This window comes from Sus scrofa, chromosome 15 (genome assembly GCF_000003025.6).
Source record: "Sus scrofa isolate TJ Tabasco breed Duroc chromosome 15, Sscrofa11.1, whole genome shotgun sequence".
Lineage (NCBI taxonomy): Eukaryota > Metazoa > Chordata > Mammalia > Artiodactyla > Suidae > Sus > Sus scrofa.
The window spans coordinates 100,558,519-100,573,806 of NC_010457.5; the positions used below are offsets into that span (position 1 = coordinate 100,558,519).

Genomic DNA, 15,288 nt, shown 5'->3' on the forward strand with positions numbered 1-15,288 from the left:
TTGATATTTTCTTTCTATTTTTCCCCCTTTTCAAGTGCTGCTTGCAACTTACTAATGAATCTTGCTGCACAATTTGGGAAACAGACTTAAAAAGTAGGAAGATGAAAGTAACAAGCACAAATGAATATCTCCTCAGAAAAGAAAATCATGGACTTGGAGAAGAGACTTGTGGCTGCCTGATGGGAGGGGGAGGGAGTGGGAGGGATCGGGAGCTTGGGCTTATCAGACACAATTTAGAATAGATTTACAAGGAGATCCTGCTGAATAGCATTGAGAACTATGTCTAGATACTCATGTTGCAACAGAACAAAGGGTGGGGGAAAAATGTAATATATACATGTAAGGATAACCTGACCCCCTTGCTGTACAGTGGGAAAATAAAAAAATATAAAAAAAAAAAAAGAAAGTAACAGATTTGACTCTGCATTTCTTAGAAGGTTATCCATTAGGCAGAAACAAAAGAAGGTTTGAGTAGTCAGTCATAAAGAAGTGAAGAATGGGGATGAGATAAGGGTCTGGCACACTTTTCATTGTGACTTTGATCTTTGTTAAACTGCTCTGAAGTTCTCTTGGTCTCCCCTAACTGCAATGTTGTTCTGTAGCTAAGGAGACAGCTGTCTCAGGAGAAGCACCTAAGGGAAACCCTTGAGAAATCTGGATCAGCCATGCTGCTTAAGATACAAGAAATGGCATCAACAGTAGAGATGGAAAGGAAGCAGGTAGAGAGATTTTCTCTCCTTGTTTATCTTGGGGAAGTGAAACCAAAAAGGAAAAGCTGACCTTTTACCTATAAACCTGTAGTTTTGCTAATTTCCTCTACATTTATTAAATTCTTTACTTTTCTTCAGTAATTTTCTGTTAACATTCTTACTACAGTTTTAAAAATTTTAGTGCGGGGAGTTCCTGCTGTAACAAAGTTAGTTAAGAATACAACTGCAGCATCTGAAGTCACTGTGAAGGCACAGGTTTTATCCCCACCCAACACAGTGGGTTGAAGGATCTGGTGCTGGAGTCCCTGTTGTGGCTCAGTGGGTTACGAACCTAACTAGCATCCATGAGGATGCGGGTTCAATCCTGGGCATTGCTCAGTGGGTTAAGTATGCTGTGTTGCCATGAGCTGTGGTGTATGTCACAGATGTGGCTTGGATCCTGCATTGCTGTGGCTGTGGTGTAGTGTAGGCTGGCAGCTGCAGCTTCAATTCAATCCCTAGCCTGGGGACAACCATATGCTGCAGGCTAAAAAGCAATAATAATAATAATAATAATAATAATAATAATTGGTGCAAAATAAGAGAGGACTCTGATGCCATTCAGTCCAACACTAATTTATGGTTGAGGGAGCTATAGGATTGAGAGATTATCTTGCCTCAGGTTTTGCAGAGGTAAACTCTTAGCTCCTAAGAGAGAATTAATTCTTTTCCCTACATTATATAATCTCTGTCACAAGAATTGATTTTGGAAGGCGTTGCCCTGGTCTTGTATTATATGTATGTGACATGGATAGAAAAGAAAGATTAAACTGAGCTAACATTTGAGGCAAAGGTTACCAATAAGTAGAGTAATCAATATGTGTTTACATTGCTATTTTCAATTCTCAGTATTTATTTTAAAATATTTTTGCCCTCATTAAAATTGTTGCTGAAGTACCTATATGTAATTTAGAATATTTTAAATTCTAAGAATCTAAGGCAATTAGTCATTTCAAATCCTAAATAATTAGATTACATAATATTTATTATTTTAACCAATGCTGTCCTTCACAGTGGAATTATAAAAAGGATTCTACTTAGCAAATTTGCAAATGATCTTTTATTGCTGTAACTTATACCACAAGTATGGTAGCCACTGGCTATTTAAATTAGTTAAAATTAAATAAAGATTCAGTTCCTCACTCTGGTCACATTTTGAGTGCTCAACAGTCACTTATAGCTGGGGATGGCTGTGTTGAGTGCATAAAAATTTCTACTGGACAGTACTGCTGTAAGACACTGGGCTCTAGTGAGATCTTTAGCTGTGACATATACACTCTGCTTCTTCCTCCAGTAACATTAAGATTGGAAAATCTGCCTTACACATGTGCTGTAAGGTAGTTTATTAGAAACCTTTACCTTACAGAAAAGGAGTTTTTCTTATACAATTTCAGGTGCAAATTTTGCAGCAAAACTGCATTGCCCTACGCAATTCTATTCAGACCACCCAAGAACTCCTGGCACAGGAGCAACAGCAGAAAGGAGAGTTGGAGACTGCTACCTCACAGCTTAAGTCTGATCTAGGTATGAAAATAGATAATGGAAATTACCCTTTTGTTAATTTTTTGAGATTTCATTCAAAAACTCTTAAGATTCCAAATTATTGAAGTAACCAGTGTTGCCGGTATTTCCCACAGAACTTAGTGGGCTTTTTGTTTGTTTGTTTTGTTTTGTTTTTTAGGGCTGTATCTGTGCATTTGGAAGTTCCCAGGCTAGAGACTGAATCGGAGCTGAAGCTGCCGGCCTACATCACAGCCATAGCAACACCAGATCCAAGCCACATCTGCGACCTATACCACAGCTCACAGCAACACCGGATCCTTAACCCACTGAGTAAGGGCAGGGATTGAACCTGCATCTTCATGGACACTATTTGGGTTCATAACCCACTTGAGCCACAAAAGGAACTCCCCACAGACCTTAGGGTAAAAAATTGCTGGTTTCCTATCTGTGGTACTGAGGAAAAAAGAGAATGTTTTTAATAGAATTTGACCCTCTTAATTGTAAACTAATTATTTAGATTTTTTTCAGGTTTATTTAAATGTTTATGGGCTTGGGAACATTTGGGTTCTCAAAATTTAGAATAGAATGTTAGTAAAGAAACGAGGCCATCCATCCTTGCTAGCGAACCATTTATCATGTCAGAGTCTCTATTCTTTAGGTTATTGATCTATTTTTATTAACCTGTATTTATAGAACTCTATTGTTGTAAGGTACCATAGAGACAGCTGGGATTAATTCCTCATTTTACAGATGAGTAAACACCTGTAAAAAAGAGTCCTTAAAAGTGACAGAGCTAAGAAAGGGAGGAATCTAGACTTGATCCCAGGTTGCTCAGTCGTACTTCTAACCCAACAGCCCTTATCAAACTACTGTTAATACATAATTGTAAAAGCAATTCCAGATCTCACTATCAAGAAGGCACAGAGTTAGAGTGTAGTACCTCACCCACGAGTAACACTTGATGGTTACATAGGGCTTTCACATAAATTATCTCATGTAATGCACAAAACTACCTGTACTTCCCAAAGTTACAAAATGGATAAATGGTGAAGTGAGGCCTGAACCTAGATCAACTAATGCCAAACCCAGTATTCCTGCCACTGTGGCTTCTCTGCCCTGTGGCTGTAATGGGGGCAGGGATTACCAAAAGGGAAATGAAAATTAAAAAAAAAAAAATAGAGCAAAGGATAATCCACTAAATGATTTGAATTACTGCTTTTAGCTTAAAGTACTCTTTTTTTCCTTATAATTGTTGAGTAGTGAATTATTTTATGAAGTTCTCGCTGATAATGCTCCAAGATAATTTTTGATCTTCCTATGATTATATGCCTACAAAAATACATGTTCCATTTTATGGTACTACCACAGTATCCATTATCCCATTTGAGCCTTCCAACAAACTTGTGAGGAAAATGAGAAAATATGTCCCATTCTACAGAATAATAAAAAGATCTGTATCAAGGGACCCACATTAAGTAGGATGGCTGGGATTAAAACACAGATCTTTTTATTATATTGTCCTTCTCATAAGTGATTTTTTTAAAGATTACTTTCTTAATGGATTAATGCTTTACTTTTGAATTTTGTAAGAATATGCGGAGGAACATTTAAAAAATTAAGATTAGAACAATAGTAATTTGAACTAACATGAGGAAGAGGAAGCCTGTGAAAACTATATGCTTCTTATTGAATAATACTCTTTACATGCATACAGTTTTATTACTTTAAGGTACAAATAGTTATTCTAACGAGATTAATAAAAGGAATGCCTTTAGATAGTTACCTCAATGAATTTTAAAGTGCAATTGGGGAGTTCCCATCGTGGCGCAGTGGTTACGAATCTGACTAGGAACCATGAGGTTGCGGGTTGGGTCCCTGCCCTTGCTCAGTGGGTTAATGATCCAGGCGTTGCTGTGAGCTGTGGTGTAGGTCGCAGACGTGGCTTGGATCCCGCGTTGCTGTGGCTCTGGCGTAGGCCAGCGGCTACAGCTCTGATTCGACCCCTAGCCTGGGAACCTCCATATGCCGCAGGGAGAGGCCCAAGAAATGGCAAAAAGACAAAATAAATAAATAAAGTGCAACTGGTTAACAATTATTTATTGTATTTATTGGCAATAAATATATGTCTGTGTATGTATTATTAAAGTGACTGTTCTCCTAAGTAAGGTAAACACTCCCCTTTATTTTTTCTTTGATTAGTAGAATTGTCAAAGTAGATTATATAGTTTATCTCTTGATCCTTCACATATTTTAAATTAGAATTTATTTAAAATGAGTCTTAGACTCCTGATCAAGAAGTGTAGTTTTTCTCAGTATATTGTAGATGAAACATGAGTTTTTAATGTGTTTATAATCTTCTCGTTTATAGATTTTTAATGAATTTTCTATGAAGCCAAAACATTACTCTCAGAAGTTTGTATCTTTTGGCTATTACTAGACAGTGTCAAACTGTTCCCATTTCTGTCTTTGGTTGCATTTTCACTGTTAATACACACTCTGTGAGTGGTTTCAAATCTCCCCCCCCCCCCACCAAATCATTCTCCTGAGCTCCATATGGTGTCCTACTGCCAACTAAACATCTGTATTTGGATGCTTTGCAGAGACCTCAAAACACATGATGAAAGTTTAAGTGTTAGAGTCATTTATTCATTCTATTTCCCAAACCTGTTCTTGCCCTCAATTCCCTATTTAGAGTCCACCATTCACGCTGCTGTCCAAGTCTGAACACACTTTTTCTTGACTCATCTATTGCCTTTACTCCACCAGTCAGTCACCAGGTCCTCATCTGCTTGCTTTTCACAAGTCTTTTTCTTCCACATCCCCATTGTCATTATGTTAGAGCCAGCTATCACTGTCTTACAGTTGGTCCTGCACAAGCTACTAAACTGATCTTCAGACTTTAAACAGCCCATGTCAGAGTGATCTAAAAAAAGGTGTTGATTGTGTGCCTCTCCAGCTTGACGTCCCTCAAAATCTCATCATCTGTGCACAGAGTACCATGTGGCCCCCTTTACCATGGCATGTGACCATGGACTGGCCTCTTGATAATTCCATGATTTAGTTTCCAGTCTATAAAAATACAATAGAAATATTTGTGTTTTCCTTATTTCTACAATATACAGACTAAAACTTTTTCTTTAAAAAATCAAAAGTTCCCAGGGAAGAAGTACCATATGATTTAACTGTAGTTGTTGTAAGTTATTATCATCATAGTTATGTGAACCTTTTGTTTTTAGTTTCTAGAGATGACCTCATTTCCAAGTTGGTTGAAGAAAATAAGGTAAATTTGGAGCTTTTAGAGTACAGGGCTATTCTTTCCTCTCTTCACTGAGTAATATTTCCTCACTCATGTTGATTTACAGTCATTCTCATTCTCCTAAATCTTTATTTAAAAAGTTTCATTGTAAATGAATTGTATATCTAGGAATGTGGTCATTTGGGTATTAGGGAGTAAATCATTTCATACAGATTATTATAATTTGGAAAAGGTGAATTGGCAAAAATAATGAGACTTAATTTGCATTTATACCTATTTGGAAAGGAATTGTTTTAAACTTTGTAATGAAATGTTAGAAATATTAACTATTTTTGGTGATGATGGCATAACAACATGAATGTATGTACTTAATACCACTGAGCTTAACACTGCCTATCCGGTTAAAGATCCAGCATTGTCACCACTGTGGCTCAGGTCACTGCTATGGTATTGTTTGATCCCATGCCACAAAAAAACAAAAATGGTTAAAATGATAAATTTGTTATGTGTATTTTACCACAATAAAAGTAGAAGTAAGTATTACTACCATATCTTAATACGTTTCATTTTCTTTTTCTTCTTTTTTTTTTTTTTTTTTTTTTTTGTCTTTTTAGGGCCATGACATATGGAGGTTCCCATGTTAGGGGTCAAATTGGAGCTGTAGCCAGCAGCCTATGCCACAGCCACAGCAACACAGTATCCAAGCCGCGTCTGCACCTATACCACTGGATCCTTAACCCACTGAGTGAGGCTAGGGATTGAACCTGCGTCCTCATGGATACCAGTCAGATTCGTTTCTGCTGAGCCACGATGGGAACGCCATATCTTAGTACATTTCTAAATCAGTCTCATGGAGTAGATGTAAATGATGTTTACTTTTCTTGATATGGTTCTTCTAGGGGGAAAATGGAAAATTGGTTCTCTCTCTGAAGGGAGAGGACTAAGATTTTGCACTTCCCCTACAGAGTAAGTAGCTGGTAGGTAAAACCCAGCCTTCAACTCACAGTCCTATATCACCTTTCTCTCATTTCAAAGGGAACCTTTTTTTTTTTTTTTTTTCCACAGAGCAAAGGCATTTTCTTCTGCCCACCCCTTGGGGGTTGCTTTATGAAAATATCTTCACCTGCTTATAATTTTAAAAGATCCTTGAATGTGTTTCTTTGAAATCACAGTCTTACTGCTAATTAGAAATGTGTATATAATATAAACTAGCAAATATTTCATCTTAAAGAGTAGAATTTTCTTGACATAAGGATACTAGGTAAATACCTAAGTTATGGCTTTTAGTAAAATTCTTTTTTTTTTTTTGTCTTTTTTTTTTAGGGCTGCACCTGTGGCATATTGAAGTTGCTAGGCTAGGGGTTGAATCAGAGCTGTAGCTGCCACCCTACACCATAGCCACAGCAATACCAGATCCAGATCCAAGCCGCTTCTACGACGTACACCACAGCTTATGGCAATGCCAGACCACTGAGCGAGGCCAGGGATCAAACCTTTGTCCTCATGGATACTAGTCAGATTTGTTTCCACTGAGCTACAATGAGAATTCCAGCAAATTCTTTATAATTGGAATCCCAGTATGAGAATATTTTTAATAAATAGTTTTGATAAATAATTTATAAATAGAAGTTTGAGAGTTGAAGAGAGAAGGTTTTTAAAAATTTCTTATAAGATACTTAGCTATGTATATCTTTAGAACTTGAACTGGTACTGGCCATGATACAGAATAAGTATTTTGATAGAGTTACATGTAATACCTCTTATTTGTAGAAAAAGAAATTTTTTCTCCTGTAGAATCTGCAGATGTCTTTCAGTAAAGAACATGAGGAAAATGCATATTTGAGGTCTGAAATAATGTCACTTCATGAAGCATCAGAAAAAGCACAGGTAAATTTTCCCATTTCTCTAGTGATTCAATGTTAACTTTGTTCAGTTAAAGAACCAGGAACCAAGGTTAACCCTGTTATATAAACTCATACCATTGCCATCATCCAAAATTTTTATTTCCATGAGATTACTTCATTTATGAAACATTAGCAAATTAACCTCATTTCCCATTTCACCCTCTAAATTCTTGTGACACATAGGTATATAAGATATACTGCAAAATCATGCACTATTTTACACTTTGCCTTTATTTGCTTTTTAATTCATTAAATATGTACCTTTTATTTCCATGAACAGTTTATTTTTATGAATGGTTAAATGCCAAGGGCTATGTCTTAGACTTTCTTTGTGTCTTCTATGGCAAAGCACAGTAGGAACCTAATAAATACTTTCTGGATTTTGGAGTTATGTGTAATCATTTTCTGTGGGATGGTAGCTCCCAAATTCAGTTGATGTTTTATGTATATGGATGAATATGGAGAAGAGTCACCAAATATGCAGGCAAAATAATTATTTCTCATAGAGCCCAATGAAATTGTGTTGTTCTCTTAAAAGAACTTTTCATTAGTATAAGTTGATTATTTCCATGTTAGGGTCATAGTGTTGCCATGCTCTCTTTATGATAAAGAAAATACAAAGTGTGTTCTTGCATAAAATAATGATGATAATAACCACTACTATTGCTATAAATAATAGTTAATATTTACTGAACCCAAATTGCAGTTGTGGCATAACTCTAAGCACCTTATGTTACTAACAAATTATATCCCTCTCCATAGTACTACTGTAGAAACTTACTCCCATTTTATTTATTTATTTTTTTGTCTTTTTTGTCTTTTTAGGGGCCCCACCCATGGCATATGGATGTTTCCAGGCTAGGGTCTAATCAGAGCTGTAGCTGCCAGCCTACTCCACAGCTCACAGCAATGCCAGATCCAAGCCATGTCTGTGACCTACACCACAGCTCACAGCAATGTCGGATCCTAGCCACAGCAACCCACTAAGCAAGGCCAGGGATTGAACCCATAACCTCATGGTTCCTAGTCAGATTCATTTCCGCTGCACCACAATGGGAACTCCAAACTTACTCCCATTTTAAAGATAAGAAAGTTTAATAACTGCTTGTAAGCAACAAAGTTGGAATTTGAGCCCAGCAATCTAGCTCTAAAGATAATTAGCTAATTCTTTTCAAGACCGTGAGTTCTTCTCTGCCTAGGTATTCCTTGATAGTTTGTACATCTGTTTATAACTTTAAGACACCATTTAATGTACTCCTAATTATTTTACTAGACATAGCACTTATGATGCCGTCCAGATAATCTTTCATTTATCTTTCATTTCTTGTTACTATTTTTTGTATGTTCTTTCTATTAATTCTTCAGAGTTATTTGCCCCATCCTTAAATTGTACACTAAAGTGTAAGATTCTCAGCATTGTCACTGCAGCAGCTTGGATCACTGCTGTGGTGCAGGTTTGATCCCCTGGCCCAGGAACTTCCTCATGCCACAGGCCTGGCCAAAAAACAAACGTAAGATCCTTACCAAGTATACTTTGTAAAAATAACTAAAATAAATATATTTTCCACAGGAATACAAATTTCAAAATACCAAAAGATAAGAGAATTATAAACTAACTACATATATGATAGTTTGGTTGCACAAAAAATTTTTATTTTGGATTTTAATTAATCTTGTGACATGGCATGGTCATCTGTATTTTGCTTTTGTGAATACTGTAATTGGTGATGAAGGAGCTTAGTTTTTTTGTGTTATCAGCTAAACAATTCTGAAAGTTCATCATCCAGTTTTGGAAGTGGAGTTCTATAATGTTGGCCGTGCATCTACATTGTAAATTCCATTCTGTAGATGTCTTGCTCTGATTGACTGGCATTCAAAATTGTGAAGAACAGAAGATTGGTAAACTGCCACATGCTTCAGTTCCTCCATCAAATCAACAAATTTCCCTTTTAAATCTAAAATTATTTAGGATGGTGGCTCCAAATATTTGAAAGTATTTTGTAATCTAATGAAATATCAATTAGGATTAGGTGAAATAAATTAGGTTAATATCTATGGTTAAACACTATGCAATTATTAAAAATAGTAAGTATTTATTGGAAAGATATGATTTACTATATATGTTTTCTTAGGCTTTGAATGAGCAACTGACTAGAAACTGTTCAGAGCTGAATAGCATGCTTCAGACTGTTAGAATGGAAAATACTAGAATCATTGCTAACCATCAAGCCATTCTGCAGGTATTCTTTTTTAAAATGTTTTATTATAGTTGATCTACAATGTTGTGTTAATTTCTGCTGCACTACAGGAATTCTTTTTTTTTTTTTTTTCTTCTTTTTAGGTCTACACCTGTGGCATATGGAAGTTCCCAGGCTAGGAGTCGAATCAGAGCTGCAGCTGACAGCCTACACCACAGCCACAGCAATGCCAGATCTGAGCTGCATCTGAAAACTACACCACAGATCATGGCAACTGGATCCCTTAACCCACTGAGTGAGGCCGTGGTTTGAACCCATATCTTCGTGGATACTAGTCAGATTCTTAACCCGCTGAGCCACCATGGAAACTCCTTCATTCACTAGTTAATTTCTGGTAGAGTCAGCAGGAAGCCTCCTTGACTAAGACATCAGGAAAAATGAATAGCCTACTGGATAAATAAAATATTTTAGCAATTTCAAGAAATTTTCTGAATTATTTTATTTTTTGGTTAACTGTTGTCTGTATTCATCAGAGGGGTCATTTGGCCTTACACTCAGTGCTTTCTTAATGATTTCGTTTCAAATGTTAATTACTTTATGAAAAGTAATTACCTGTGCCGCTATTGATAGAATCATGGAGAATACTTATGACTGACCCTAAAGTATTTTTCTTTTTGCCATTTTGCTTATGATATTTCCTCTGCTAAGAATGGTCTTTACTTAATTTTCAACTATTTGAAATTCCATTCTTTTTCTTTTTTTTTTTTTTTTTTTTGTCTTTCTGTCTTTTCTAGCGCTGCACCCATGGCTTATGGAGGTTGCCAGGCTAGGGCTCAAATCAAAGCTGTAGCTGCCAGCCTACACCAGAGCCACAGCAACGCAGGATCCGAGCTGCGTCTGCGACCTACACCACAGCTCACGGCAACGCTGGATCCTTAACCCACTGAGCGAGGCCCGGGATTGAACCCACAACCTCATGGTTCCTAGTCAGATTCGTTAACGACTGAGCCACGACGGGAACTCCAGAAATTCCGTAGGATCAGTTTTGTCTTTCAAGTTCTACTCCTAGGACACTAAACAGACTATAATAAAGCTCTCTCGCTCTTTTTTTTTTTTTTTTTTTTTTTTTGAGCATTCATACGTTACTGTATACTAAGCATTGTGCAAAGGATTTTTCATAAACTATCTCCTTTAATCTTAGCAGCTGAAAGGGATATTTTGTCATCCTCATTTTAGAGATAATCAAAATAAGATTTAGAGAAGTTAATCAACTCATCCAAAATCATATAGCTAGTTTTAATCCTAGACCTAGACCTAGTGTTTTTAAGCATTTATGTTATGCTGCTTCTCTATTCTGCATTCTATAGTAGTAATTTATATGCATGTCTTATTTCCTGAACTACATTGTGAACTTCCTAAGACATTGTCTTACATACCTTCATTATTACCCATAGTGCTAAGCATGTTTTGTATATAACAGTTATTCAATGAGCATTCTTCATTAACTCAACAAACATGTAGTGTTTACTCCATACAGGTATGATGCTAAATCTAAAAAGAACTATGAAAGTGAAGAAGACAAATTCCTGTGTTCATGGAACTTAAAATTTAGTAGACTGAATAATGTGACTTATGTATGTAACCCTTTTTCACAAACATTTTTAAAACTCTGGGGAGCTCCCACTGTGATGCAACAAGGTCAGTGGTGACTTGGGAGCGCTGGGATGCAGGTTCCATCCCCGGCCCAGCACAGTGGGTTAGGAATCAGGTGTTGCCACAGCTGCAGCTTAGTGAGGCTTGGCTCAGATCTGATCCCTGGCCATGGGGCGGCTAAAAAAAAAAAAGAAAGACTTTGGAATGTTACACAAGTGAAATCACATTTTGCCAGGTGTGAAGGTTTGCCTTGCAGACAAATATTGTTCAAATAAAAGGGTTTTAAAATATGTTTACAAAAGTAATCATTACTCTGTACTGTATTTACAAAAGCTTTATAAATTGTAGGTAGAGGGAATGTGCGTAAAAAATGCTGTTTTGATAATCCCAAAATAGTAAGCCAGAGAAAATTAATTGTGTAAAACAATTATAGTACTTCTGCTGTATAGTATCTGAGTGCAATTTCTGATTCTGTCAAAATAATTTATACTAAACTATGAAACATGATTGTTCCTAGAGAATGGAATTATTTGAAAAAGGTAGGAGGAGATATGGATGGAAGGATCTTTTCACTTTATATACATTGATATAGTTTTACTTTTTAAAATATAGTATCATATTGAAATTTTATAGAACTAAAAATATACTTGGAGTTCCTGTTGTGGCTCAGTGGTTAACAAATCTGACTAGCATCCATGAGGATACAGGTTTGATCCCTCGCCTTGCTTGGTGGGTTAAGGATCTGGTATTGCTGTGAGCTGTGGTGTAGGTTGCAGACACAGCTCGGCTGTGTTGCTGTGGCTGTGGCATTGGACAGCAGCTACAGCTCTGATTCAACCCCTAGCCTGGGAACCTCCATATGCTGCGACTGCAGCCCTAAAAAAATAAAAATTAAAAAAAAGGTAAAAATACATTTAATATAGTTTTATGTCTACAAATTTGTTCATGTTAGGAGGTTTATAAATTTTGCAGCAAGCTGGGTAAATAATGCATCTTGATTGTTTGCTGGAAGAGCTATAAAATGATAAAATTGTCATCAAGACAGGGTAAGGACAAAGAAAAAGCTGGATATTAAGAAATTCATTTAAAAAGGGGTTTAATGAAATTTGTTTTTTGTAAGCTTATTTAGTATCTTTAGTTATTTAGTATGATACCCTATCAAATGACTTTGGCATCTCAACTTTTAATATTACTTCCAACACTCAGGAAGAACAGAAAATGATGACAAAGACATTTCAAGAACAAAACTTACTGCTGGATGCAGCCCATGCCAGTATCACAAGTGAGCTACAGACTGTTCAGAATGAGAAAACACAACTCCAAGTGCATTTGTAAGCAAACCTTCTGTTTTTTCATTTGCATTTATATTTCTTTTTCTTTTTTTTCTTTTTTTTTTTTTTTTTTTTTTTTTTTTTTTTTTTTTTTTTTGTCTTTTGAGTGCCAAACTTGCAACATACGGAAGTTCCCGGGCTGGGGGCTGGAGCTGCAGCTGCCGGCCCATGCCACAGCCACACAACGTGGGATCCAAGCTGAGTTTGCGACCTACACTGCAGCTAGCAGCAACACTGTATTCTTAATCCACTGAGCGGGGCCAGGGATCAAACCTGCATCCTCATGGATACTAGTTGGTTTCGTTACTGCTGAGTCACGATAGGAACTCCCTGTATTTCTTATCGTTAATGAAAATGTTGAATTCTGCATTTGCTGAGTTAGCCACAAAAATAAAGACGCTATTCTCAAGGAACTAGTTCTGTTAGACCGTGTCAGTAACTGCTCTCAGGCAGGATATATTTTCTATGAGAATATTTGGTCTTTCTGTTAAAGAAGATCTCTCATTTAACTTTCATATCTCCTTGTTCTCTTCCTGCAGGGACCATTTAATCCTTGAACATAACCAGTGTACCCAGAAAGCACAGGATGCTGAGAAGAGGACAGCCGTGCAAAAAGAGCTGCTAGAGTCAACTATCGTGAGATTGCGAGATGAACTGGAAGCATCAATGCAAGAGAAGAATTCTCTGCTAGAGGAGAAAGAAAGACTTCAAAGCAAGGTAGGTAGAGGCAGATATATGTTATCTCCTGGTTATGGTGGTGATCTTGTTTTAAAATTGTATTTTAAGTGCAAAAGACAAGAAAAGACATACAACTCAGATGCAGTTTATCTGAGTTGTCCATTAAAGAAATCTGGGTTGCTAATCTATATCTTTTAGTATATGAGCAGTCTGTGCCAAATAGTATACCCTCATGCAGCGTTAGTGAATGTTAACTAATCATTGCACATCCTCATGTTAGTTAAGGGGTCTGATTTTAAAAATTGATTCCCCCTGTAGGAGTGGGACAGTATAGAGGAAACAGTGTAAGGGAAAGCAGCCCAGTCTTCCTAATTAGGAAGGAACCAGCAGAGTCTGACATGCAGACGTGTCTTTCTAATTTCAGGGCTGTTTGTGAAGTCTGCTCTGTCTCAGAAACTCCCTGAGTGGCCCCTTTTCTGAGAGGATGTGCTATCTCTGCAGTGTAGGTATTAATTGACATGCAGGGTGTGTCTGCTATAATAGAACCTGTTGGCCATTTTTAAATTGACCCATTTCTTTTTTTTCCCCCCTCTTGGACAGGTTAATAAAGCAGAAAAAGAAGTAGCACAAGAAAAAAGCAATTTGGAAGAGGAATTAGCTAAAAACAAGGTATTCCATATCTTATTTGTTGTTATGTCCTTGCATTTTATTTCCTTCTGTATTGCTGCCTCCTATATCAGCTTAATGAGGAGATGGGTTATTTTGTTTAATACCAAGATGTGAGAGAATAGAGAAGCTGGATGCCCTTGGAATACTCCTGTCACTCCAGAAAAAGGCTGCTTCTGAGTAACATGTGCTTATTGAGCATCTGGTGTTTGCCAGTGAGTCATCCCTGCTCAGACCCTAGTGTTCACCTAGTAGCTTAGCCAGCAAGTTCCCTGAGAATGAACTAATGGGCCTATGGGAGGTAAAGGGGTGATTGCTGATAGTGCTGTTTTAGGAGAAACAAAAGCTAATTTAGTCTCCCTAACTTATTATTAGCACTTGCCACTCTATTTGTGAGAAACCCTTTTCTGGGTTCTATAAAGACAGAATGGCCAGAGAAACAAAAACAATCCTTATTAAAATATAAATCATTTTCTATTTTCTATTTTCTTATTAAAATAGAAATCATCATTGCTGTTTGTGTTTTAAAATTTGAACAAAGATTATATATCATTGTCATCTATAAAATCTATCTGGAGCATCAAGGACTATTAGCCTGCCCCACTCAGTAAACCCAACAAGAGGTATTGGATATAGTCATCAAGCCTTGACTGTCTCTTGGCTTCTGGTTCAACTAAACAGCATTTGTTTTACCATATATATGAACTTTTAGGTTAAGAATTGGAGAGAAGGAGTTCCTGTTGTGGCTTAGTGTGTGAAGAACCCAACATAGTGTCCTTGAGGATGTGGGTTCAATCCCTGGTCATGGATCCAGTGTTGCTTTAAGCTGTGATATGGGTTGCAGATATGGCTCAGATCTGGTGTTGCTATGGCTGTGTTATAGGCTGGCAGCTGCAGCTCCAATTTGACCCCTAGCCCTCAAACTTTCATATGCCAAGAGTGTGTCATAAAAAAAAAAAAAAAGAAAAAGAATTGGGGAGAGGAGAAAAGCTAAATTCTGAGCCAAAGCTCAAAGACAGTTCACCAAGCTGGCAGGTACCTTCGGCCATGGTTTAGTCATTCATGACTAATGATGTGAAAGCAGTCCACCCCAAAATCTTTAAATAAAGCTGAATTTCTGTAGCAAGGTGTCAATGTGGCCTCAAGTATGCTTTTTAAAATCTGGAAGATTGGTGGATATTATTAAATTCATTAATGCTCTTTGCTTTAAAATGTTAATGATATTTCATGGCAAAGGCAAATGCTATTTGCGATTAAAATGTGGCATTATTTATTTTGCTTGGCTGCTTTCATTTATCTTAATGTAGGCTAAGTGTATGTTCATGGGCTGAAAGATACCTGTTAGTTAGA

The 15,288-nt window shown here is 36.9% G+C and overlaps 1 protein-coding gene across 18 annotated transcripts in view; it reads left to right on the forward strand.

The window, feature by feature from the left end:
• Nucleotides 1–15,288, forward strand: part of CCDC150 (coiled-coil domain containing 150) — a 95,186-nt gene that overhangs the window by 19,126 nt on the left and 60,772 nt on the right. For 11 of the 18 annotated variants that reach the window (XM_021074909.1, XM_021074914.1, XM_021074911.1 and 8 more), the window contains exons 6-13: nt 603–719; nt 2,144–2,273; nt 5,489–5,532; nt 7,303–7,395; nt 9,545–9,652; nt 12,470–12,594; nt 13,134–13,311; nt 13,873–13,941. In XM_021074909.1, coding sequence (XP_020930568.1) covers nt 603–719; nt 2,144–2,273; nt 5,489–5,532; nt 7,303–7,395; nt 9,545–9,652; nt 12,470–12,594; nt 13,134–13,311; nt 13,873–13,941 — 864 coding nt within the window. The remainder of the gene's footprint in view (nt 1–602; nt 720–2,143; nt 2,274–5,488; nt 5,533–7,302; nt 7,396–9,544; nt 9,653–12,469; nt 12,595–13,133; nt 13,312–13,872; nt 13,942–15,288) is intronic. The other 7 variants (XM_021074913.1, XM_021074916.1, XM_021074921.1 and 4 more) reach the window with 4 other exon arrangements.